Raw genomic sequence first — 27,295 nt, 5'->3', positions numbered from 1 at the left:
GTTGAGAAGGGACCCAAGTCGTGGAGTTCCAGGTTTCAGGGCTGGTAAAGGTTTACGGAGCGCCTCAGCAAAGGCGCAGGAACAGAGTATTGTGTAGTGTAGCTCTTCGTTAGCAAAGGTTTCTTAAGCTGACTTCCAACGGGCAGACTTTCCTTCACGCCTCTCAGCTTGGTCCCACTACAGGAATGAGGATGTTGGCGGACTCCAAGTGCCTGAAGCTCAAAGGCCCACTGCTCAGGGCCGGCATCAGAACCGAGCCCAGGGTGTGCTAAGTATGGAGGCGAGGTAATTGTTACACTGTTGGCAGTGCAATTACACTTGGAACCGTTTCCCAGCAGTCGTTAGGCCCTCCCTGGCTCTGGGCCTCTTCTACTCCAGGGGCTCCAATTTCAGGGAAAGGCTCCCGACTACGAACCTGGAAAGACGCAGTTAAGAAGAAACGCAGCCGGACTGCAATCCCCAGAAACCGTCGCGGGCCCTCAGCATCCGGGACACCGTCTGCAAGGATCCCTGGGTATTGTGGTCCGTTCCTTCGGCAGCAACCCTCTGCTGACGGTAAAATTCCAGCCGAACCTGGGACCACAACTCCCAGCAACCCTTGCTGCCGTGCGGGGGGTCTTCACGTTCTCGTGGCGCGGCGCAGGCGCACTGGGGCCTCGGCGCGGACCGCGCAGACTGAATAATAAAAGGGGAGCGGCGAAGAGGCAGGAAGACAGGACCATGTCGAAGGGCCCAGGGCCCGGCGGCTCCGCAGCTTCCTCGGCGCCCCCGGCCGCCACCGCTCAGGTGCTGCAGGCACAGCCCGAGAAACCGCAGCACTACACGTACGTAGAGCCCCCCCCGCCGCGCGCGCACGCCTGACGTCAGCGGCCAGCGTGAGTCACGCGCGCAGGGAGAGCGCGAGGCGGCCTCTCCCTCCCCCCTTCTTCCTCCGGCCCGGCCCAGACCGGTTCCAACCTGCTGGGGCCGGTCCCAACTGCCTCCAACTGCCACCAACCTTTGGTCGGCCGAGGGGCGGGAAACCCGGTCCCCGCCGCCGAGTGGGGAAGGCGGGAGCTTGGGATGCGGAGTGCACACATCTTAGGCCGGGCCTTCGAGGCCTAACTGTTCCTCAGACCATAAAACCACAATCCCAGGCACTTTAGGGGCGATAAGAAGTCTAAGACGCTACCAGAATGAGTTCCTAAGGGGCCAGTCCTAGACCCGCTTATAAATGACCGTTAGCGTGAAGTCGTCAGGCGACCCATGTAGTGTGCACAGGGGGCCTTTTGTGTCCGTGAGGTCCGTGTGTTGTCCACAGAGGTCACTCTTGCTTGAATTCACTTAAACAGTTGACCGAGCCCTAGTCAGGGATCCCAAGGGTGATGGGGTCCGAATGTGTCCCCAGGCCCAAGCCAAAGGTGGCATCAGAGGGAGCCCCAAATGCTGATGCTACGAGAGTCCAGTAAGATGGGAAGCCTTTTCCTGGGAATCTGCTTGTGTCTAAATGTAGGTCCTTGTCGTCTTTTTATAATATTGCCTGTCAAGGCGCTTCAAGCAACTGCCTAGTGCTAGATGCTTTGGGAGAAAGAGAAAAAGAGGTAGGCCCTCCTGTTAAGCACAATGTTGGTTTCCATTTTTCCCTGATGCTCTTTGCCCCACATCCCCTTCGTCTCCCAAGTTGTGAGCAAGTTTAGAAGGATCCCCAAGTGTACCTCAGTCTTGCTGGAGATTTTGGAAGTTGGGGGTTGAACAGCCCTTAAGGGGAACACGGTAATGCTGCCTGGTGAACCAAGAGCAAGAAGCATGTGTTGGAGTAGAAGGAAGTAGACAGGAGGAGCGCTTGTTTGTCACTGATGGAAGTGAGACCCGTTGGGAGACTCTTCTGGGATAAGGGAACATCGATTTTAGGAAGTGTATTGGTTTCTTTGTGAGATTCTCTGTTACTGGTTGAAATCATTTGAAACTTTTTGTGGACTTAAGTCTGACTCATGTTAACTATAACTTTTCTAATATGGCCATTTGCATTGCTTTCTTACTGGAGTTCTTTCTGCAGTCCTGCCGCTGGCTTTGGTGAGATGGTCTTATCTCAGAGAATTCAGTGATCAGATGAATGGTGTGGTCAGGCAACAGTAGGGTCTTGATTTGGAAATCTGCAAACTTCACCTTATTGGAACTTATTTATAATCACTGGTTGCTCAGATCACGTTTTTTCAGAAAAATACCAATAACATTTTGAGTAATGTGAATCTTGGTTTCAGCAACCTCTGTTTCTGTGTTGTGTTGTCATTGTCATTGAGTATATTATGGAGTCTATATTAGAAAGGCTTTCTAATCATGTTGGAATTGAGAGATGAAACAAGTCAACAGCTGTGTAAATGTTAATATGAGTCTTTGTCCTCTTGATGCTCATTTGTTTAAAATCTGTCTTTCCGTTCCTCGTGGGGTAAGCACAGAGTAATCAGTCTTGGCTCTTAAAGTGGCTTAGTAGCAGATGAAACGCCCAGGCCTGATTGGGTGGTTGGTGGTTGGAGGTGTTCCCATCTCTTTATTTTCTGTTATCTGTTCGTGTGTGTGTGTGTGTGTGTGTGTGTGTGTGTGTGTGTGTGTGTTTGTGTGTGTGTGTGTGTCCAGAAATCAGAGATAGAAGTCAGTTGTCTTTCTTGGTAGGTTTATGAGCATTCAGAAACCTTGATGATTTGGAAAGCTTCATCCAGGTCTGAGGAGCAGGGAGCATGAGGACACATGATGGCACAAGTACACTTGTTGGCTCTGAATTTATTTATTAAAGGTGAACCCATTTGTTTTCCTTGGGGGTTAGGAGACACGAACATTTTAATTTTGATTTCAATATTTGCTATAAAATTTTGAGCTGCGGAGCATTTTTTTCATTCTCTTTTGTAGCATCAGTTTCCAGAATTCGTTCCAACCTGAATATGACCTTATCTAGTGCACTGATCCCATTGTTGAATACAGATCTAGACTCCTTGTTGTTTTTTGAATGTTTGTATTTTTTTACCTGTCAAATTTTTTTTACATTTTAAAACTTTCTGATATGTTAATTTTGTGTATTTTTTTGTACCTGATGTTATTTGAGATTATGTGAGATGCATTAATTTTGCAGTAATCTAGAAGAGATTTGCATTAAAATTGAATCCCACTCATCATAATGTCAGTCTTGGCAAACACAGTTGAATCCATCAAAAGCAAAAATTGTGTTCCTGTTGGCTTGCTTCTTGCCCTTTATTCTTATACCACAACTAAAGTCCTAGAGTTTGAGCCCTCCTTTTCCCAAACCAAGAGGATTATTCGTAACATAGTTTGAAGGATAAATATTTTGTTGGCTTTTCTTTTTTGTAAGCTGTTGAATATTCTTACTTTAAGGGAAACTTGGAATTAATCCTTTCAGAAAACTGGTGTAGCGGGCACTTGTGCTAGACTTGAGGAATCCATCCCTTTTAGATAACGGTTATATCAGAATTTCCTCTGTTGTACAGTTCCAGGTATTGGATTAGCACTAAGTAAAATGATAATATGCATGTATTAGTACTTTTCAACACAAGAACCATGTGACCTCTTGCTACGTAATTTGTCTATTTTTTTTGACAAAGACTAAATTTAATACAGCTTTATTTAGAACAAGTCCATCATATTTTAGAAGAGTTTTATAAAAACAGACTGAAGAATGGGAAATTTTGGAGCAATTTACATTCTGAAATGTATCTACAAATTTAGCTAACTTTGGGCTTTCTTACTACATAACAATTATATTGTTAAAAGTGTATAGCTGAAAGGTCACAAAAAAACCTGCCATCTTTAATAAAACATCCCAGTTTTGGGACTTCCCTGGCCGTCCAGTGGTTAAGATTCTGCGCTTCCACTGCAGGGGGCACAGGTCCAACCCCCAGTGGGAACTAAGATCCCGCATGCTGCGTGGTATGGTCAAAAAAAATCCCAGTATTGGGAATTCTCTGTCAGTCCATTGGTTAAGACTTGGTGCTTTCACTGCCGTGGCCCAGGTTCAATCCCTGGTCTGGGAACTGAGATTGTGCAAGCCGCGCAGCATGGCCAAAAAAAAAAATTAAGTTTTTGACCTCATTATTTTGACCCTATAAGAGGATATAAACCTCAAAGACATTAAATCATTTTTGGATTCTTTTACCTGCAATTGATTCTCAGACTTCTTAATTCTCTTGTATTAAAGGAAAATGAAATTCTAGTTTATTGACGGTTACTTGGAGGTTTCTGGCCACTGGGTGATTTCTTATAGGTAGACAGAGGATAAGTGCTTTATACTCATCTAGTCAGGTGTCGTTTTAATTTAGGACTGTTTCCTGGGCATCTTTAAAGAAGAATAATGTAGCAGTACTTCCATAGATAAACTACTTTGAGGGAAATTTGTTAGTTTATACATTATGTAAATGTCACGAGCTTCACTTGATTGCATCTGATTGTGTTTTGGAAAATCCCGGCAGTGAACAGTATTTAAATCATTATTGCAGATTGCAATAACTTTGTAAATACATTGCTAGAACACAGCTTGTTGCACAATGGAAGTCATTGGAAGCATTGCTTAGCAGCCTTGGCAAGAATGAGTTAAATTACCAATAAACATTTCTGGATCTTGTTTACTTGTTTATCAAGGAGAACTAATTTCTTGCAGGACAAAAATTGAGAGCTCACTGTGGCCTTCAGGCAAGTCCACAAAATCCCCATTAATAAGTGTTAAGTGCCCATGCTAAGGGTAGACTCAATTTTAGCACCTAGTTGATATTTGCTATAATCTAAATTAATGATTAAAGTGAAGATTTGCTTAATGGTTAAGTTTTTTTGTTTTAATCCAGCTATGTTAGATACTAAAGAAGGCTTCCCCACAATCCATATGCATCTGCTTTGACTGGTGGTTTCTATCAACCTACAAAGACTGTGGCTTATTGGTGAGGGCAGCTGGACAACTCTGAGAGCAACTTAGAGAAATCCATCTTGGGCACACTCTATAAAGGAGCTCCTTCTCTGCAAATAGCACCCCAGATAAGTGCACAAAAGCAAGACACCCTCGTGGACCTACTTCCTCCCGCTTTCAACACCCTGATGCCTGAAGGTGAGGTCTCCTTCCTGTGTGTCTTAGAAGCTGTGAGCTCACTTAGGTAATGAGAGGCCTGCGACAGCCTGAGCACCGCACATCTGCAGGCTTTCCTACCAGACCTTTGCCTAAAGGTTATTTTTCTCATTAGGAGAGACTCTAGGTTAGAAGACTGATAAAAGTAAGGTTGCATTTAAAGCTACATTACTTTAAATAGAGAACTGATCTAGGGATTATTTTCTCAAGTGGGGACAATATTTGCTTAATCATAAAGTTTTTCATTTTGTTTTTTGTTTTTTTGATCCAGCTGTGCTTGATACTAAAGGAGGTTTTCCCACATATGCATCTTCTGTATTTTGAAATTACAACTATGGACAGTTATGGCTAATCATAGTAGATTGTCTTCCCTTCTTTTAACACCTTGGATGAATTTTGGGGCACATTAATGTGTTATGTGAAGATGGATGTTGAATGTAAGTTTCTCTGCCATTCTTAGCCAATATATAAAAATTACAATAGCCTAATTGCTAAAAATGCCAAGGATTTGCGTTCAGTATCTTTCTGGACAATGTAGTTTTCTTGTTTTCTTACCATATAGATACTCTATAGATTCACCCCAGCCAGCCATCTTAAAATACCTGCATGGGCAACAGAGAGATCTACGGAGAAAGTTTGGGTAAAATCATTGCATATGAAAATAGGTATGGGGTTTATTTTGGGGGGATGGAAATGTTCTGGAATCAGACCATGATGATGGTTACACAACATGATGAATATCCTAAAAACTAATGAAATGTACACTTTAAAATGGTGAATTTTTATGTTGTATAAGTTACATCTCAATTTTTTTGGACAAAAGCGTTGTTATAATCAGTGTATATGAGTCCCTCCTACTAGAGAGGCCTTAGACACATGGCCTATCAGGGCTTGGCAGCATCATTCAGCATGGGAAAGCCTGCAGTTTGTGAAGAGCTCTTGGCACCCTTTTCCCAGTCTTCTCAATGGCTTCGTCTCCGTGTATCCATTCTAGGCGAATGCCTCCATGTTGTAAGTCTGAGGAGATTCTTTTAAGAAGTGAATACTCAGCAAGTTTGAGACTCCTAGTTGTTGGTAGTTGTACTTTAAATTGTCTCTGAATTGGTAACCATTATAAAGAACAAGCACACTTTTCCCAATACCTTCATAAAATGAATTGTGTTTACTTCCTAGGGTGGGTGGGATGTAGAAGAAGTTGCTGTTCTGCTAAAATGAATTGATTCTGTTCATCAGGTATTGTGATGATTGTTCTAATGTTCACATGGGCATTTCTGTAAGAATAGGCCATGTGTTTTAGGCATTTAAAGTGATATCAATGGCTATAATATTTTCGTTCAAATAATCTCAACAGACTTTTAATATTTTCTCTATAAAACCCCTCAACTTTCACCCCTTTTTTCTTTGCCAGTGTGTAGAATTTGACAGCAGTATCAAGAGCTGGTGAGGAGGAGAAGATGGAAAGGAGTCTAGCAACTTAAAAATCTCATAGCGTTCTGTGAGGTGACCTTTTTCCTGTTGGTGGCTCAATTTATTTAGGAGACAAAGAAGATACTAAGGCCTGTGATAGTATCGTCATGTCATATCTGAGCTTATTTTCCTCCCTTATTCTTTACATCACAGTTTGCTTTTTGTGTTCATAAGTTGACTCATTTGTTTCCTATTAGTATTTGGAACACCATATGGTCACCATAAGTCCTAACAAAATGACTTCTAGTGAGGAGGGGAAGACCCATGTTCCCACCTTCCTATGAAATTTTGGCCTATTCACAAAACTACCCCATTGAAGAGAGATAGTTATGCTTAGGAAGGAAGAGGTTGATAAAAACATTTGGCATGGTGTTTTATGACTTAAAAATTTTAAGTTGTAGTTTTTATATCTAAGCTTTTATTAATTTTGGTAAGAACATTACTATATCGTTTTTATTTCACTTTTAGTGCTAAGAGGTGCCAAGCATCTGGTAGCCTGCCAGTTTAGGATGTGTGTAAGTCAAACAACATAAATTAGAAACTTGTACTTATATTTTCTTATTTAAAACCAAACAGAACAGATTTTACTATTGAACTTTTATAATGAGCACATAAAATGAATATTAAATATCCAATAGAGTACATTGAAGTTAACATTTCTGTTTTTGTTTTTAGTAACTTATTGTATTGTAATTATGGCCTGTCAGAAACTCCCAGACATACTTTCAACAGCTTCTAGAGAGCCACTTATTCTTATTTGTTACTACTCTTGTTTTTCCTGTAGCTCAGTTAAGAAAAGCATAGTTAACAGCATGGTGTTTAAGACTAGCAACTCTAGGACCAGACTGTCCGGGTTTGAAGCCCAACTCTGCCGCTTACTAGCTGTGGGACCTTGGGCAAGTGACTTCCCTCTTTGTGTGTCAGTTTCCTGATGATACCAATAATAACCTGTGCCAAGGGGTAGTTATGAGGATTCAGTGAATTAATGTATATAAAGTGCTTAAAACCGTGCCTGGCACTTAGCACAGTGTAAGTACTATTCTTATCAATGTCTGAACAGTGCTCAGGTTACTGCTTTCAGCTGCACTGCTACCTCCTTCAACAGCCTGTGGGTCCGTGTTGTCTTCAGAGCACTCTCCTCTCTTCCCTGTCCATTCGAATTGCACTTCAGTCGCGGTTCTTATAGCCTCCATCAGCCTGGTTATATCTCAGACAATGAATTTGTGTTCTCAACGGAACTACTCTTTCAGGGATCAAGACTGTTGTACAGAAGTGTTCAAAATAACACATCAGTTAAAACCTTTATACTAAAATGTTTGTCAAATTGGAAGCTTTTGAGGCCAGCTGTTTACAGGAAAACTTTGAACCAAAGCAAGGTGTTATCTAATTTAGGGAATGAACCAGGGTTTTCAGTACCCCTCACAGATTCTCCAGAATCAGTGACGTTGAGTCACTGATTACATGAACTTTCCTCAGTTTTACCACTTCCAGGATCCTTAGGGCAAGGAGAAAATTATAGACAGAAGGAACCAGGAACACCAACGTTGCACCGTTCATGGTTCTTGTTAGTTCTTGGGGCCGGGACATGTCACAGATATCAGCTTTTTCCCCGTGAGAATGGGCTGAAATCATTTGCTGGTGAGTGACTCCACCCCACCTTAAAGTGTTTGCTTGCTTAAGTGCCTGTGATGCTTGTACTGTGGGTTCCTGTGTATGTAACTGTGTGCTAAGATAGTTTCATTGTATCTGGGAGGTTGGTACTGGCCCCAAGGTCTTTGGCTAAAACCCGGTTATAGGATTAAAGCCTGTCTTAAAGATTTAGACACATGCAGAAATTCCCTAGATGCTTATTTTGTTTGCCTGAATAATACTATCTGGGCTTGCTTTTTCTGCTAGAGAGAGTGTTCTAAACCAGGATCACTTCAGAAGATAGCACGTTATCTTATTTATCTTTTTTTTTTTTTTTTTTTTTTGCGGTAAGCGGGCCTCTCACCGATGTGGGATGTGGCCTCTCCGTTGCGGAGCGCAGGCTCCAGACAAGCAGGCTCAGCGGCCATGGCTCACGGGCCCAGCCGCTCCGCGGCATGTGGGATCTTCCCGGACCGGGGCACAAACCCGCATACCCTGCATCGGCAGGTGGACTCTCAACCACTGCCCCTCCAGGGAAGCCCACGTTATCTTATCTTAAATAAAGATTTGGACAAATAATTGTCCAAATATTTACCAATAACTAATTTTAGCTTTATTTGGCGTTGATTTTTTAAAAAGCCATTTTTTTTTTGTAACTCTTACTGGTGTGGTTATTGTCATAAAGTTGTACGGTTTCTGGGTTATGTTTGGTGTCAAAACAGAATGTGTATGTATATCCTTACAAACATTGAATCCAGAACTAATAGTTTACCTAAAGCTCTTCAAAAATGAGGAAAGGTTTTTCAGCAAATTGTAAGAAATATTTATTTTTACACACACACACACACACACACACACACACACACACACGGATAAGTAATTTAGGATTCTTAATCTACTGCTTATCTGCTCTTACAATATTCTCCTTGAAGTTAAAAAAGATTTTATTCTCAAACTTAAAAAATGAAGAATCTTTGGTAAGTCATGAACTATGAGCTCTGTGACTAAATTTCTTTATAGGAGTTATGTATGGGGAAAATAAAGTAGCCAGTAGGGTTAATATAAATATGGAAAACAGATTATAGATAAGTGTCATTTGAGCCTTTGGACACCACAGTGTTGTCTTCGACAGTGACTGGAATTTTTTTGGGTTTTTTGGTTGTTTTGTTTTTTCTTTCCTTTGCTAGTTTCAGAATCCTATCACATTGTGGCTAGATTTCATTAAGCAATATTTAAGAACAGGACCATTTCTTGCATTTTAAGATTCTGTTTCCGTGATAAAGCTTGATTATTGCTTGAAATAGATGAAATTCGGATTTAATAAGACTAGCTGTAATAAAGATGAACAGTGGTGGCTTATTAGGGATATGGGTACATCTGTCACGTTGCCAGATCTCTGCTACCCGTGTGTGAGTCTCATGAGCAGTGACCACTGACTAGCCAGGAGAGCGGCTGGCTCCCCAGGAGCAGAGCTATGACCTTCAGTCTGCGAGGTGTCAGGGGTGGGTTTCTACTGTCAGCTCTGTCTGTTGCCCCCTTTTTGTTGGGCTCACAGATTGCTGTTCACTGTGCACATTGGGATCGAGTCCCAAGCACACACCATCTCTTCCTGTTGCTTCTCCAGAGGCCATCATTGTCTTGCCTATGTGCCTTTTTATTCAAATCTGACCATTTTACATACGGATCCAATCAGACTTTACAAATCATAAGCAGGATGACATTCTAATAGTCATTTGTTTTACAAAAAGATTTAGCACAGTTCACTTTTAACTTAAAAGAACTCTTCTGACTTATTAGCATCATATATCTTTCATTTAATTTTGGAAAAGCCACGATAACCACTAAAATCAATAATACTGGGTGTAGTTCTCTTTCCAGTTTTTCTTTCTGCATATAGTTTACCTAATTGTCCAGTTATATATATATATTTTTTTCTTTCACTTAATATATCTCTAGTTTGTACCTAGCTTTTGCCAAATAGTCATCATAATACCTTTTAGTTGTTTGAGGAAACAGAAAAAGGAATTTAATACATCTCTGTTTATCTCTGCACATTCTCAGCAGCAATTACAGAGTGAGCCATCCCACTGGTTGCTTTTCTAGTCTGCATGTGAAGCTGAAGATCTTAAATTTAGTGTTGAGGGTGAGGAACAAGGCTGTGCAGACTTTGTGGGCAAAGTAGCTAGAGAAGTTACTGATTTCTTAATTGCCAGGAGAAGCATCTAAGTTGCTTGTCTGTGTTTTGCTGGGTTAGTGCATAGCTGCTGTGGACCAGGCTTGTACCACTTGGGTTGCTTTAACACTTTTGCTTTTTCTTGGACAAACATGTCCTGAACACCTGCTACAAGCTGGCTTTGTGCACGGGTGCAAAGATGAATAGACCTGGCTGTATACAAAGCAGTTGAAATCAACTGTGGTGGGGCCATACCTGCTGTATTCACACAGTATGGTGGAAACGTGGAAGAGAGGGCAATTAATACCACTGGGCAGGGCAGGAAGCTCTTATGCAGAGAGAAGCCAGAAGGGCGATCCAGACACAGGAGCAACATGATTGAAAGTATGGAGGTAAAAAATGAGGGGAGGCTATGGTGTGTTGAGCAGAGGTCAATAAACTGTGGCTCATACGACAAATCTAGCCTGCTACCTGCTTTTGTATGGCCCGTGTACTAAGAATAGTTTTTGCATTTTTAATGGTTGAAAAAGAATATTTCATGGCACATGAAAATTATATGAAATTTAATTTTCGGGACTTCCCTGGCAGTCCGGTGGTTAAGACTCTGTGCTTCAAATGCAGGAAGTGTGGGTTCGATCCCTGGTTGGGGAATTAAGATCCCACATGCCGTGTGGCCCCCCAAAAAAAAAAAAAAGAAATTTAATTTTCAGCATCCATAAATACAGCTTTATTGGAAGCCACGCTCATTGGTTTAGATATTGTCTATGGCTGCTTTTGCAGTTTAACCACAGAGTTCAGTAGTTCTGATGGAGACCAGACTGTTGCTCTGCATTGCTCTTCAGTGCGCTACAAATCAGGGTGACACAGTTACAACTTGACAGTGTTTGCAGCGCCATGTGTGTTAGCATACCACAATGTTTTATTTATTCTTTATTACCAGTGCCTAAGTATCACGTCAAAACGAGAAGAATGGACTTGGAGTGTCGTGTTTTTAGGGCACAGGGGAGTGTGGATTTTCTTGTCACTGAATTAGTTGGCAAAGCTATCTGTAATTAAAAAGCTGTGCTGAAAGAATCCATTAACATTACCAGACTATGTAGTTGTCACAATATTCCCAACTCCTAGGAAGGCAACGGTCAGAAAAATTAGAAAATTCTAAAGAGACTGTTTCATTACAGCAGAATTTCTTCACAAAAATGAAAACGAAAAAAAAATAAAAAAATGAAAACGAGGCTACAACTGAAGTAAGTTTCCGAGTGGCTCATGTGTTAGCCAAGCAAGGAAAGCCATTTACGGATAGAGAATTAATTAAATTATGTTTGAGGGAAGAAGCTGAAGAAACATGTCCAGAGAAAACAAACTTGTTTAAGAGCATTAGCCTTTCAGCAAGAACAGTTTCTCAAAATGTTGAGGTCAATGGGAAACACATCAGTGGTCAATTAGAAAACAAGGCAAATGATTTTGTGTGGTTTTTCTTGGCTCTTGATGTGTCAACAGAAGTTACTGTTTTATTCATGAAGTCAGTGCCGCGTATGAAGTGACTGAAGAAGTAGCTTCTATGAATAGTCTACTTAAAACTACAGCTGAGGATATTTTCCTTTCAAAGACATTAAGAAAACACTTAATTCACTACGGCCTGAAGTATAATCTGATATCTGTTACAACTGATGATGGTAGGAATATGTGTGGAGCAGAAAAAGATCTAATTGGACAAATTTACAAAGCTTACGAAAACAGAAGGTGTTTAAAGCCTGTGGTTATTCATTGTATTAATCGGCAGGGACTCTGTGGAAAGTATTCGAATCTGTCATGAGTTCTTGAACTGCTAGGATCAGTGATGAGCTTCACTCCCTCTTGTGGACTTAACAATCCTCAATTCCATGAATTTTTATCAAAAATAAAAGCTGAATATTCTGGCATGCCCTACTACACAACTAGATAGCTTAGCAGTGGTGAAGTTTTCTTGTAAGTTTTTTGAGTTCAGGGCTGAGATTGAAATTTTTCTGAAAGAAGAATCATTCTCAACCACTATTACCGAATGCTGAATGGCTTTGGAAGTTAGCTTTTGCTGCAGGCTTGATAATGTTTCTTAATGAATTCACCCTAAAATTACAAGACAAAACATCACTTATACGCAAACCTTATGTTGCAGTAAAGTCATTTTGACAACTAACGTTTGAAACATGTCATGTCAAACTACCTTACACACTTCCTCTGCTGCCAGAAGTTAAAACAAAGGGGAGATCTCTATCCCTACACAAATTTACCATGGATATGATTTCATTGATTGATTGATTGATGCGTCGGGTCTTTGTTGTGGTGCTCAGGCTCAGTGCCACACAGCATGTGGGATCTTAGTTCCCTGACCAGGGATCGAACCTGCGTACCCGCACTGGAAGGCAGATTCTTAACCACTGGACCACCAGGGAAGTCCCTACCATGGATATGATTTCTGAACACAAATTATAGTTTGAGCAGTGATTTTGCATCTTGATAGGAATACAAAGGAAATTTCCATATTTCAAAATCCATCTACCTTTGCAAATGAGTTTATGCCAAACCTTCAATTGGAAGTAGCATCATATGGGGGGATATATGTATACTTACAGCTGATTCACTTTGTTATACAACAGAAACTAACACAACATTGTAAAGCAATTATACTCCAATAAAGATATTAAAAAAAAGTATCAAGACATTAATAGAATTCTATAAATGTATTCTAAGACCAATATGCTCAATTAAAATCATGCTTGTAGAATGATAACAACATTTGTCAGTACCTATCTATGTGAAAAGACATTTTCAAAGGTGAAATAAGTAAAATCTTATTACCGAATCAGCATTAACAGATGAACATTCGTAACCAATTTTGGTGAAAGGGACCCCCAACTTTGCAAATGTTATTCCTGCCACCCTAAGTCCATTCTTATTAGTAGACCTGTGTTACCAAAAATTATAGCCAATTATTATTTTCACCAATAAAAAATCTGTGGAAATTTGTTTTTTCTCTTGTTACGTAAGTACGTACGTAATATCCTCAGTTTGGCCTTTTAGCCCTCAAAGTCTGAAATACTTACTCTATGGTCCTTTACAGAAAAAGGTTTGCTGACCCTGCTGTAGAGTTTAGCTTGCTGTTGGCGAGAGGAGCAGGTCAGTGGCAGCAGGGGAGGTAGAGTCAGAGTGAGGCCATGCTAAGCACGATTCTAGAAGCAGGGGGGAGCTAGATAGATATGGATTAAAACGTCAGCTACGTCCTCCCCATTGCTTCTAAATTTACGTGGTTTGGGGACTTCCCTGGCGGTCCAGTGGTTAAGACTTCGCCTTCCAGCACAGGGGGTGCGGGGTCAATCCCTGGCCAGGGAGCTAAGATCCCACATGCATTGCGGCCAAAGAACCGAAACAGAAAACAGAAGCAATACTGTAACAAATTCAATAAAGACTTAAATTGGTCCATGTCAAAAAAAAAAAAAAATCTTGGAAAAAAATTGAAAAAGGACTTCCCTGGTGGCACAGTGGTTAAGAATCCACCTGCCAGTGCAGGGGACACATGTTCAATCCCTGGTCTGGGAAGATCCCACATGCCGAGGAGCAACTAAGCCCGCAAGCCACAACTACCGAGCCTGCACTCTAGAGCCCGCGAGCCGCAACTACGGAGCCTGTGTTCCACAACTACTGAAGCCCGTGCACCTAGCGCCTGTGCTCTGCAATGAAGAGGAGCCCCGGCTCCCCGCAACTAGAGAAAGCCCACGTGCAGCAACGAGGACCCAATGCAGCCAAAAATAAATAATTAAAAAAATAAATTTATGTAGTTTTTCTAACAGTCATCTCTAATACTTTTCTGTTTATTCAGTTTATTCAAATTCTGCTCACCCTCCTACCCAGGGGAGAGTGAAACACCCAAACAGATAAAGCTATTAAGTGAGACAATTTAGAATAGGATTTAAAGTTTAGCTGGAGGGAATTCCCTGCGGTTATAGGACTCTGTGTGCTGCCAAGGGCGTGGGTTCCATCCCTGGTCCTCAGAGGACTAAGATCCCGCAAGCTGAGCGTACAGCCCCAAAAATAAAGTTTAGCCGGAAATTGAGCTGGTAGCAGTTCACACTTGATTTAACACCTTAAGAGTGATGTAGGGACTTCCCTGGCGGTCCAGTGGTTAAGACTTCACCATTCAATGCAGGGGGTGCGGGTTCGATCCCTGGTCAATCCCTGGTCAGGGAGCTAAGATCCCACATGCCTCTTGCGGCCAAAAAACTAAAACAGAACAGAAGCAACATTGTAACAAATTCAATAAAGACTTTAAATATGGTCCACATCAAAAAAATCTTAGAAAAAGAAAAAGTGATGTAATTTACTGAATATATTGTTAATCCCTTATGTTATCACTGTTGGTTTAATGGGGCAAGTGATTGAATTTTGATTTCAAGTAGCCTGATTTTTGCTGTTTTAGAATTTTGGAAAGTAAAGATAATCCAGTAAATATTGAAAGTATCACCTGATTTTTTTTAAATGTTTGCATGTATTTGATTTTAAAAGTTTTTTAGGGAGAGGTATTAGTTTTATAAAGCAGTTCAGTAATATGATACCTTATGATTATATTTGTGTAAAAGTACTGGGAGAAAATTAACCAGAAGTCTAGCATTATTCGTGGTGGGATTAAGGGTGATTTCGCCCTTTTTTAAAAAAAAAATATTTTTTTTAATTTATTTTTGTTTGGCTGCATTGGGTCTTTATTTCTGCACGCGGGCTTTCTCTAGTTGCAGTGAGCGGGGGCTACTCTTCGTCCCGTTGCGCGGGCTTCTCATTGCGGTGGCTTCTTTTGTTTTGGAGCACCGGCTCTAGGCACGCGGGCTCAGTAGTTGTGGCTCGTGGGCTCTAGAGTACAGGCTCAGTAGTTGTGGCTCACGGGCTTAGTTGCTCTGCGGCATGTGGGACCTTCCCGGACCAGCGCTTGAACCCATGTCCCCTGCGTTGGCAGGTAGATTCTTAACCACTGCGCCACCAGGGAAGTCCCCCCTTTTCTACATTTAAAAACTTTTTGTAAGTGGGCATGTTACTTGCACAATGATCCTTTACATTTACAGATAAACCATTAATGGGATAATTAATATGATGTCCTAAAAAGGAGTGAAAGATAACTTTGAAAGTCAGCCCCTGTTGGGACAAACATGCGGGTGCTGCTCCTTAGTCAAGGTGAGACTCTGAGCAACCTCAGTGTTCCTCCAGCCTTCGTTGATCCTTCTCCTGGGAAGGAAGAAGATGTGGCTTTTTCCATCAACTCTTACTGATTCAGGGCCTGAGTGGTTTCTTGACTCATCCTGGCCACAGTAGGTCACTGAGGCCTTGCAATTTGAAGCTAGTCCACATTTATTGTCTTTTATCCTTGAGTGCGGGTATTCCTGGGAGATGGAGGTGTGAAGAATTGAGCTCTGTGGCCCTGTGCGCCCCCCAGATCTTGGAGTGGGGCAGGGGTGGTTGGCGAGTCTTCTCTCCTAACCAGGGATTCCAGGACTTCTTGGTTTTCCTGAGAGCTGGTTGAATTGGAATGAGTAAGTTTCAGCCTATTTTCTTAGATCTTATGCTTTCAGACCTTTAAAATGGAAAGATCGGTTGGAGCTTAATGGAGACAGTTGTTCATTTCCACTGAAAATTTGTTTCTTTTCAATCCATGAAAGTAGAAAAGAGTGATTTCTAAGTGCGTTTCTCCTTGCTGTCTGGGCAGTGTGTTGCTGGTTAGCACAAGGTTAGAGGGGGACAGGGAGAGTGGGAAGTTCTGACTAAACATTTTGGTTCCCAGGTGGAGGATGGCACAGTTCTGTTAATGGCTTAAGCAGAAGGTTAGACATTTCTCTCATTGATTATTGTTGGTTGAAAGTGGGTATTCTGCCGGCCTAGACTCAGTCATTTGGCCCCTTCTCTCGTGAGAGGCTTTTCTGCAGGACAGTCCGCCCTGTCTGCAGAGTTACAAATTTCCTGCACTGTAGTGCTTTTCACCAGGGAATAGGATTGAGCTTCCAGCTCTCAATGTCTGCCTGTGCGCGGCATCATAAAATTGTTAATATCTTTGTAGACTTTGCCTCTTGTGTGACTTCTTGTTACATTCATTCAGCAAACTGTCACTGTACTGGATTATTACATGCTTGCTGTCAAGGACTTTATAATCTAGTAATAGAGGAAAACGTACACATTATTAATATGCAGTGCAGGATAAGGACTATAAGAAATGTCCAGAGAAAGTGCTGTAAAAGCTTAGAGATGATAACTTAGCTGGAGACAAGGGCAGGAGGGGGAGGATAGGTAGAGGTCAAGGAAAACTTCATGGAAGTGATGGCATCAGAAGATTAATTACCATTGAATTCAGCCTTGAAAGATTTCTACAGGTGAGGAAGGGGACATGAGCAAAGGCAGGGAAGCTCAAGATCTCTTTGCAAGACACCAAGGACTCCAGTGTTACTGGATTCAAGAGAAATGAGGCTGGAAGAGTTCCTTGGACCAGATGTGTAGGGCTTGAAATGCCAGGCCGAATAGTTGGTCTTTATCCGTGGCTACTCGTGGAAGCTAAAGGCTTTTAAGAAAGTGAAAATTACATTTGGGTTCTGGGAAAAATGATGAGTACTGTGCAACATAAACTGGACAGGGGAGAGGCCGGATACAAGGAGACCGGTTTATTAAGAGGTACCAAGTGCCTGACCCATGGTGGTGGGAATGGAGATGAAGAGGCTTAGAATGAGGTAATTTGTTGCTTCCATGTCTTTCCTCTGTGACACCTCTGCCAGCTGGAGCCCTTTGGAGCCGTGGCATCTGTAGGTAACACTGTGGACATGGCTGCCCCAGAGAAGCAGGCTTGCCAGGAACTCTCTCCGAGAGGACAGACTGTGTCCACAGTCACTTCTCTGGACTGCCTCCCTGGGTTTTTACTGAGGCATTGATACTAAGCAGGCAGATGCCACTCTTAGGGTTGCTAGATTTAGCAAACAAAAATAGAGGATGCCAGGGACTTCCCTGGTGGTCCAGTGGTTAAGACTCCGTGCTCCCAATGCAGGGGGCCTGGGTTCAGTTCCTGGTCAGGGAACTAGATCGCACACGCATGCCTCAACTAAAGATCCTGCACGTGGCAATGGAGATCCCGTGTGCTGCAACTAGGACCCAGCGCAGCCAAATAAATAAAAGAAGAAACCCAAGCTATGCTTTAAAAAAAAAAAAGAGGATGCCAGTTAGATTGAAATTTCAGATAATGGATAATTTTTTAGTATAAGCATGTCCCACAAAATATTTGATTTATCTGATATTCCAGTTTAACTGGATGTCCTGTATTTAGTCTGTCAGTCCTAACTATCAATACTTCTCATTCTTCCCTGGCCCTGGGATCAGCTTCATCCGCTCCCATTTCCTACCTGTTACCTCCTGAATTAGTCTCCTGTGGGTCAGGAGTCAGAGTATGTACAGGAGAGATCAGTCTAGCAGTTTGGGGGGTTGGTGTCCCAACTCAGTGCCAGGGTTTGATACTGCCACATACTGTACCTGTGTACAGTATGCAGGGCAGATTTCTGTCTATAACCAGACAGAGAGGGAGACAGGAAGACCTTACGTTCCAATGTCAAAGGGGCTGTGAGAGGCTCTACGGAGCCTTCCAGGTTTCAACCCAGTGTCTCAGAATATATCTGCAGCCTGGAGATGATATCCCTGAAATGTGGCTCCTCCCACACCTCACCTCATCCTCATTTCCCTTTTCCAGTTCTACCCCACTCACATTCCACAAAGGCGCTCGGAGCTCTTTGACTTAGGCATACTGTTGCTAAGCTCGTACTGTTCCCTTTGCCTAAAACACCCTTCCCACATTCTTCACCCACAAGTACCTCTCCTTCCCTTCCCCCTTCCTCTGTGCCAGCCTGGGTCAAGGATCCTTCCTCTGGGTTCCCAAAGAGCCCTCTGCAAACCTTCCTCATAACCTTTTCCACAGTTGATTGATTCCACCTGTTACGGTGTGTCTCCCATGAAAATATGGGCTTCCTAAGGATAAGGACCTGCTACGTCAGTGTCCTCAGCGCTCACCACCATGCTTGCATCTAGTAAGTGCTCAGTAAATAGGTGCTGAATGAATAGGATGCTATCTGGAAGCTTCACTGTCCCTTAAACCCCCTATCTGTGTTCTTTAGGGAGCACCCAGCTCCAGCTTCCCCCTGCCCAGTACATACGCCTGGACATTTCTCCACACTTCAGGGCTGGGAGGGTTTGGGGTTTTTTGGCCACGCCACATGGCTTGTGGGATCTTAGTTTCCCCGACCAGGGATTGAACCCGGGCCCTTGGCAATGAAAGCACGGAGTCCTAACCACTGGACTGCCAGGCAATTCCCCTTGTCTGGGAGGATTTTACAGCACTCTCAGCGTTAAAGAAAACCTGTCTGGAAAGTCTCAGCCCTGGACCTACCTGTCCCCACACCTTCCATATGCCCAGACTGATGAGGCCCTGCATATCCTGGCATGAGCCAAAGACATGGGCTGGACCCTCTCGCCTGTTTCCCAGGCATTCCAGCTCCAGGTGGCTGCTCTCTCCACCCTCCCTTCTGCACACAACCTTCTGTGCCTTCTAGAACCATCCTCCTCACTGGCATCAAATGTCTTCTATCAAGCCATTTGTTGCCTTCATTGCTAGGGCTTGAAGGAATGAATATAGGGAACTGGGCTGCCTGCTTGTGCCCACCGTGTGTCTGTGTGTGTGTGTGTGTGTGTGTGTGTGTGTGTGTCGGGGGTGGGGGGGCAGTGGCGGTAAATCTAAGAAACCCTCCACCTGGACACAAAGTGAATGAAAACACAGATGGATGGTATGGTTCTGTAAGGGGGTAAGTGGGTCAGGCCCTCCACTGGGTGGTGTGGGGGGAGGAGCTTCGGGTCGTCTTGGTTTGTTTTTTTTTTTTGCGGTACGCGGGCCTCTCACTGTTGTGGCCTCTCCCGTTGCGGAGCACAGGCTCTGGACGCGCAGGCTCAGCAGCCATGGCTCACGGGCCCAGCCGCTCCGCGGCATGTGGGATCTTCCCAGACCGGGGCACGAACCCGCATCCCCTGCACTGGCAGGCAGACTCCCAACCACTGCGCCACCAGGGAAGCCCTGTCTTGGTTTTTAGATGCAGAGTAAAGGAGAGAGATGCAGGTTGGGAGGAGGCTGGGAGGACAGACAGAGCCCCCAACCCCAGGTTAGGACGGAAATAGAATACCTCAGCTGCTGCAGGTACTCATTTGCAAGACTGTTGTGGGAGGCAAGGCTGAGAGGGAGTCTCTTCAGATGCTTCCAACATGAGCTTCACGAACAGACTTGGGTAATGCTAGGAAGTGTCTCTGGAAGGAGGTCAGCGGACAGGACAGTGATGACCTGTGTCAGTGGTCCGGAAGGACACCTTGTGACCTGGGCTCTCAGCTCTAGAGCAGCAGCTGTCCTGGCCCTCGGCCTTGTGCCCCAGCCCTGCTCCTGAGACAAGTGAGGCCTCCAGGAATTGGCAGGCAGATTGGGCAGCAGAGACGCTTGCAGGAAGTTTAGGAGAGGCTCCTCAAGCTCTGGTTTGCAGCCTTTTCCCTGTGGTCAGTGGTTTGGCCTGGGAAACCTCGGGGAGCGCTCAGAGAACAAGCCGCTGACGAAGCGCTCCTCTGGTCACCATGGCAGAGGCAGCTGACCACTGAGGGCCCTTGTGGTCTATGGTTCCTGCCCTTCAGGCTGGCTGGGGACCTGCGTATTAGGAAGGATCCTGATGCTGAGGGCCTGCCTTAGCTCTGGGTCTTTTCTGGTGTCTCAGTTGAACTAGCCCCCCCAGAGTAGGGCCCTTGGGGGACTTGGTGGCCAACTTCTTGCTGGGAAACAAGGGACTTAACTCTCTGCTCCTGGCCCACCCTACTCGGGGGCTCTCCCTGCAGGTACCTGAAGGAATTCCGCACTGAGCAGTGCCCGCTCTTTGTGCAACACAAATGTACTCAGCATCGGCCCTACACCTGCTTCCACTGGCATTTCGTGAACCAGCGACGCCGCCGGTCCATCCGCCGCCGGGACGGCACCTTCAACTATAGCCCCGACGTCTACTGCACCAAGTACGACGAGGCCACAGGCCTCTGCCCGGAGGGCGACGAGTGAGTGCTGCCCAGCCTGCCCTCAGAGGAGCCCCCTGCCTCCTGGATCAGATGCCCTCACAATAGTCCAGTCAGAGTCCAAGAAGCCAGCCAGAGCCTGCCTTTGGGGACCTGCTGCAGCCTGGCCCACTGTCCTATCGTTTGGACCTGGGTTCAGACCCCACCATCATCTGGGGGAGACCCCTTCTCCTTTCCCTACTTTTGGGAAGCCCTACACAGGCCTTTCTTCTGCTAAGCCTAAGGGCCACATCTGAACCAAAGTGGCTTCCTGGGCCTTCTTTCCTGGTCCCTTGCAGGTCACAAGGACCCTCTCCCGAGCCCGTACTACCCACTCCATCCCATGCAGTGCCCACCAAGGCTGTTTAGTGACACGCAGCCTCTCTAGTGCCCTTTTTTTTTTTTTTCTATTTTTTTTTTTTTTCTAGTTCCCTTTTTGCTGACCCTAAATATTTTGCCACAAAGCTCTGTGAAGAGACAGGGCATAACACATGACAAACATGAGGTGGCAAACCTGGGAACGTCACTGAGGGAGCACTTACTGACCCTGCCTAACAAGTGTCTCAGCCGTGCGGAGGTGGTGATGGAGGCACTGCGGGGTGTTCTGTGGGTGCACCTCACTGAACCACCCCACACCAGCTCTTCCGTTTCTCCCAGGGGTCAAAGGCTTGCTCACCCCTCCACCCAGCTTCATGAAGTACCCAGGGCCCGAGGGCGTTTGCTTCTCTGAAGACCCCTGACCTAGGCAGTGTTTGTTCTCCCAAGAGTGCCCCCCTCTGGAGCTTCTCTTCAGGACAGCCCAGGGCACTGGCTGAGTAGTCTTTGAGAAGCTGAAGTGGGAATGCCAGGCCTTTCAGGCCCCACTTTGGGCTACAGCACCCACCGGCAGTGGGAGGGTGGCTCTGTTACCTCAGCAGGACTCGTCACTTGCTTGCCTCTTTGACCCACCATCAGTACACCCGCTGGGTCATGAGAAAGCCTTCAACGGGAAGGGAAGGGCACGGCTGGTAGCCCAGGCTGCAGGGGGCGAAGGTGAGTGACCCCCACCCCTGCTGCTGTGTTTCAGGTGCCCATTCCTGCACAGGACCACAGGGGACACTGAGCGCAGGTACCACCTGCGCTACTATAAGACTGGAATCTGCATCCACGAGACAGACTCAAAAGGCAACTGCACCAAAAACGGCCTGCACTGCGCTTTTGCTCATGGGCCCCATGACCTCCGCTCCCCTGTCTATGACATCAGGTGGGCTGATGGCTGAGGGCCGGGGTGGGGGCCTGGCTGCAGACGCAGTGAGTACCACCGATGAAGTGCAGGGCTGGCACTCTGGTTCCTTCCTCCTCATGCCCTCTCCCCGCTCTCTCTGTCCTCTCCTCTCTTCCCAGGGAGCTCCAGGCAATGGAGGCCTTGCAGAACGGTCAGACCACAGTAGAGGGCAGCATAGAGGGCCAGTCGGCTGGGGCCGCAAGCCACGCCATGATAGAAAAAATCCTCAGTGAGGAGCCTCGGTGGCAAGGTAAAGGTGGCCACACAAATGGCCATGCCCCCTCCCACCAGCTGTCTGTCCTCCCCCCTCTCCTCCCCATGGCTGCTCTGAGGACATGGCTCACCACCACCTATTGCCTTCTCCAGCCCAAGCCACCACCTCTGCTGGGAGGCACTTGCCCCCTCATCCCACCTCACATCCCGCCAACTGCAGCCCTGGCATCCGGGGGCACTTCTGGGGGAGTCTCCCCAGACACACCTTGCCCTGCTCCCGTCACCCCAGGTGCTCCCTAAATTCCGTCAGGAGGCTTTCACACATACACAGTCGTACACGTATATGAGTACACATAGGTGCATTCTCAACCCTCCTGCGGACGCCCTTTTAACTCTGTGAGCTGTGAGTATCTCCAGTGAGGGACGGTGGCATCCTCCTTACCTCTCTCCCGGGTCTCAGTCTTGGCATTGGCCCACGAGGAGGTGGCCCTGCTCATACCTCTCACAAAAGCCTCGGCTCCTAGACTCCTTCCTAGTGGCTTCTCCTTCCCCTCCCCGCGCCCCGCCCCTGCCTCATCCACCTGACCCCTGCCTCTGGCCCCCTGTGCAGAGACCGCTTATGTGCTGGGGAACTATAAGACGGAGCCGTGCAAGAAGCCCCCACGGCTGTGCCGCCAGGGTTACGCCTGTCCCTACTACCACAACAGCAAGGACCGGCGGCGGAGTCCCCGGAAACACAAATACAGGTGCTTTGGCCCAAGCAGGCCAGCCGTGGGAGGGAGGGTGGCAGGGAAGGGATCACGGCAGGGGCTGCTTGCACTGTGCTCTCAGGGAGGCCAGCCCTGGGGATCACAGAATCACAGCACCCAGGTACGAGGGGAGAGAATGGTCAGGATAGCTGAACGATAGGGGGCCTTCCTGGATCCTCCTTTGGCATGAAATGAGGATCTTGGGTTAGAAGCCCCTCTGGTTCGGATGCTGAGGGGCGTTTGCCAGGGCCCAGCTGTGGTGTGGTTGTAGCCTGGCTGTCCTTGGGCTGCCCAGTGCTCGGGGGGAGGACTTGGCTAAAGCGAGCAAAACAGTGTCCTTCTTGGTGATGCAGCCAGGTTGGGCCAGAGAAGCAAAGCCAGGCTTCTGGCCCCAGTAAGGCCCTCACTCTGCAACTGATGTTTCCTACTTCTGAGCCTGGCTGTGCAAAGCCAGGAGACCAGAGAGGGGCCCTGAACAGCAGCGATCTCACTGGCTCCCCCAGATCCGCTCTGCGTCCATCTGACCCCACCCTCTTATTTAACCAGGTCATCTCCATGTCCGAACGTAAAACACGGGGACGAGTGGGGTGACCCTGGCAAGTGTGAGAACGGAGACTCCTGCCAGTACTGCCACACCCGCACGGAGCAGCAGTTCCACCCAGAGGTGGGCCTTGGAGCTGGCGCCCGAGCTGTGGCCCTTCGAGGGTTGGGGGTAGCTTAACATATCCTCTTTGGAAAGCAAGGAGAAAGGAAAGGAGGGTCCGGGCTGATGCTGGCAGAATCCATCCTGACACCATCCTGGGAGGGATCTGTAGCCACAGGCTCCCCCCCGGGCAGTACGTAAAGGAGCCCCACACCCTGATCCGGCAGCTTTCCTTGTCTGAGCCCACACTCACCGAGCAGCCCTTGGCCCCCGGTTTTGTTTCCCCGAGCCCCCCTGATAGGGAGAGCACGCACTGGGCATGGTGACTTGGCCGTTCTGGGCTTTGCACCACTTGTGGTACTTAACGTAGCATCAAGATTTAAAAAATAAGAAATCCCCTTACCGTTGTCCTGTACCATATGAGGGCCTAGGGACCAGCAACTTCCCTGATGCAGCCCCTAGCCCCACGGTGTGGCCTGGGCTCTGTCAGTGTGCCACAATCTCACATATGGTATGTAGAGGCATGTGCTGTCCCTTCCCTTGCTTCCATGGAGGTCAGGACACCCTGAGATAGACACACGGACGGAAACTACGTTATGTGGGCTACAGACAGCAGGGTAGAAAGTTAGGCCCAGCGTAGATCCCAACCCAGAGTGCTCCAGGGTGGATGGGTGTTGCCTGTGAACTTGGCTCCCTTAATGCCCAGAGTTACATTGGAAGGTCACAGCCCTGGCCAAGATCATGAGTTGAGAGTAGCATGGAGAAGATCCCTTTGTGAGAGCTGGGTCAGGGCTGGTTGGGCCTGTGACCACAGGAGGGGGGTGGTCCCTGGCATGCGGGCGGCAGTGTCTGCTCACTCTGGCTTGAGTAAGCAGTTGGCAGGGAGAGACTTAGGGAAGCAGCATCGGGTGGGGAGGAGAAAGGAGAGATTTCTAAGCTAACCCAGCCATGCTGAAGGCACCCCTGGCTGCCTTTCTCTCTCTGCCCAAGCCTGACCCACCTCTGTTCTGCTCTGCCCTCCAGATCTATAAATCTACCAAGTGCAACGACATGCAGCAGTCGGGCAGCTGTCCCCGAGGACCCTTCTGCGCCTTCGCCCACGTAGACCGTATGCTGTTCCCATTGCCCTGGGGCAGTGCCCTCTCCACCCTCCCCTCCCGTCCCCCCTCCCCCTAAGTTCAGTGTCAGCCAGCAGTGGGCCCCTGTCCCCCCTGGAAGTTCCATTCCCCCACCCCCCCCGCCCCACCTCTCTGGAACTGGTCTCAAAACCCTGGAGCTTCCAAGGTCATGAGACAGCAGGGACTGTGCCCCTGGTTGCACACTCACAGGCCCAGGCAGGGTGAGGCACCCTCCCCGAGCCAACTAGGCAAATCCCAGCAGCCACCCCGTGCCCCACCCATGGCAGACATCACTAACTGAACACAGCACTCTGCCCTGCTGAGAGCAGAGCTGTCCAATCAAAATTTAATGCAACCCCCCTTATGTCATTTTAGATATTTTAGTAACCACATCTAAAAAGAAGAAAAAGAAATAGGTCAATTTTTAATAATATATTTTTATTTAACCCAACATAAAATAATATCATTTAAAATACAGTCAACATAAAATCAAGATATTTTCCCTTTTTTTCTTCAAACCAAGTCTTTGAAAGCTGGCGTGTACTTGAATGGCTGTGGCACGTTCCAGTGCAGACTAGGCGCGTGCCGGGTGCTCAGCAGCTGCGTGCGGTCCTGGGCTGCGGTGCCGCTCGGTGCCGCTCCAGACCACCACTGCCAGTCTCAGAGACGGGTCTGAGTTACAACCTGTGTCTGCCCCAGGCCACTGCTCTGTTTGTCCTTAACTTCTTTCTAGCCTTAGGCCTTATCTCTGGGATTAGGGTGAAAAATAAACTGAGGCCGTCCGTCCGTAGGGAGGGGGAAGCACACATGTGGCTCAGAGGTGGGCCCAGCCAAGGCAGCACAGAGAAGCAATGAATGGCCCCAGCTTTGGAGGCGTGTGGATTGGGGTTCAAATCCCAGCTCTTCTGTTTCCTAGCTCAGCCCCCTTGGGAGATATACCTTACCTCTCTGAGCCTCAGTTTCCTTATCTGTAAAGTGGAGACCATGGTATCACTTCTGTCTTCCAGTCATTGTGAAGATTTACGATTAATACAAATTGCCTGGCACGTAGTAAGTGCACAGCACGTGATATTAATAGAAACAGAAGCCTTCCCTTCATACGCAGGGGGATGCGTGTGCTCCTTTAAGAGACCCAGATGCATTTTTGGAGGGACAGAGCTGGCTCAGGAGCCTGCTGACACCCTGCCCCTGTCTCTTGCAGAGCCACCCCTCAGTGACGACCTGCAGCCTTCCTCTGCTGTGTCCAGCCCCACCCAGCCAGGTCCCGTCTTGTACATGCCGTCTGCTGCCGGAGACTCGGTGCCCGTGAGCCCTTCCAGCCCGCATGCCCCTGACCTCAGCGCTGTACGTGCCTGTCCAGGGGGTGGGGTGGGCACCATGCCTGCCCAGAGCCAACACCTGCCTCTCGTGCCCTGTGCTTGGGGAGGAGGCCTCCGCCCAAGGGTGCTGCCCTTTCTGCCCCAGGGTTCTTCTCTCCGGCAAAAGCTGATAGTGGCTGGAGTGGTGTCCCCGGAGCCCTGCGATCAGCCTGGGTAGAGCTGATCACAGGTAGTAGAAGGGACAAAACCTGTCTGCCCCCCAACACACAGCTTCCACGTGGGGTGCTGGGTCCTGGGTGGTGGTTGCTGCCCCCCGGCCAGTTAAAAAGGAGCCGAGCCCCTTGGTGCAGGGTCCCCCTCCCACGCAGGGACGGAGAATGGGCCATGCCCCAGCCTGCACTTTGCCCACCAGCCTACTCTCTTCCTTCTCTGCAGCTCCTCTGTAGAAACAGCAGCCTCGGCAGCCCATCTAACCTCTGTGGCTCCCCACCGGGCTCCATCAGGAAGCCCCCGAATCTGGAAGGCATTGTCTTTCCTGGGGAGTCTGGCCTCGCCCCTGGCAGTTATAAGAAGGCTCCTGGCTTCGAGAGGGAAGACCAGGTGGGAGCCGAGTACCTGAAAACTTTGAAATGCCAGGTAAGGGATGAGGGGGCAGCCCAGTGAGGTTAGCATGGGCTAACCTTCTGCATGCGGCAAGAGAAGACCTGGAGGGTTGTCCTGGCCCAGCTATGGGGAATGTGACTGGGAGCTAGGAAGCCCCTGTTCCCAGCCTCTTCAAGACTGAGCAGAGCGGGTGAGGCCATCCCATTTTACAGATGAAGACAGGCAGGTTAGAGGCTGAGCACCTCACCCAGTGTCAGAGCGAGTTAATAGAGGGGAAAGGGTTACTATTCAGTCTTCTGACCCCACGTCGGGACTTTGCCCTGCCCTGTGCTGCCTTGATGGGACAGCAGGGCCTTGGGGAGCAGGACAAGGGGTGTGGAACTGGCTTATCTGTGACTTGGAGTCACAGGGAGGAGAGGAGCAGCTCCCCGGGTTCCCAGGGTAGGGAAGGAGGGTGCATGTGTGTGAAGGGGGACTGTACAACAGGTGTCTGGTGCCTCCTTCCCCCTCAGTGAGCCATGGCAAGTTGATGCTTAGGAGGACTCATGGGCTCAGGGTCCCTCCCTAGCACCACATTCATCTCCTGCTCCCTGACTTTTCTCTCAGGCCAAGTTAAAACCCCACTCACTAGAGCCCAGGAGTCAAGAGCAGCCTCTGCTTCAGCCCAAACAGGTATAGAGCCCTCAGCCCCCTTTCTCCCCTTCTGGCACCTGCTGTGGACAGGACAGGCCCAGAACCCCAGGAGGCTTCTTCGGGGAGCACGGGGCACCGCTTTCTCTACAAACTGAGGGCAGGATTACAGTGGGGCCTCAGCCCCAAATTCAGAGAGGGTGGGAGTCAGGCCCTTGAGCCCCTCATCTCCGGACTCACTCATTAGCCAGTCAAAAAAAAATCAAACATCTGTCCTTG

At 47.2% G+C, this 27,295-nt stretch overlaps 1 protein-coding gene across 13 annotated transcripts in view; it reads left to right on the top strand.

The window, feature by feature from the left end:
* The first annotated feature begins 353 nt into the window (after positions 1 to 353).
* UNK (unk zinc finger) overlaps positions 354 to 27,295 on the top strand; it is a 34,206-nt gene continuing 7,264 nt past the window's right edge. For 3 of the 13 annotated variants that reach the window (XM_089900088.1, XM_089900080.1, XM_089900090.1), the window contains exons 1-10: positions 5,542 to 5,738; positions 20,271 to 20,480; positions 21,544 to 21,720; positions 21,861 to 21,991; positions 22,565 to 22,700; positions 23,250 to 23,367; positions 24,370 to 24,454; positions 25,666 to 25,808; positions 26,219 to 26,419; positions 26,993 to 27,058. In XM_089900088.1, the coding sequence (XP_089756214.1) occupies positions 5,596 to 5,738; positions 20,271 to 20,480; positions 21,544 to 21,720; positions 21,861 to 21,991; positions 22,565 to 22,700; positions 23,250 to 23,367; positions 24,370 to 24,454; positions 25,666 to 25,808; positions 26,219 to 26,419; positions 26,993 to 27,058 (1,410 nt within the window). In that variant the 5' untranslated portion in view covers positions 5,542 to 5,595. The other 10 variants (XM_022589581.3, XM_089900089.1, XM_089900083.1 and 7 more) reach the window with 9 other exon arrangements.

This window comes from Delphinapterus leucas, chromosome 19, assembly GCF_059928025.1.
Source record: "Delphinapterus leucas isolate spDelLeu-1000000601 "Yukka" chromosome 19, BTC_Dleu_Yukka2, whole genome shotgun sequence".
Taxonomy (NCBI): domain Eukaryota; kingdom Metazoa; phylum Chordata; class Mammalia; order Artiodactyla; family Monodontidae; genus Delphinapterus; species Delphinapterus leucas.
This window is presented reverse-complemented; position numbering and strand designations above follow the sequence as displayed.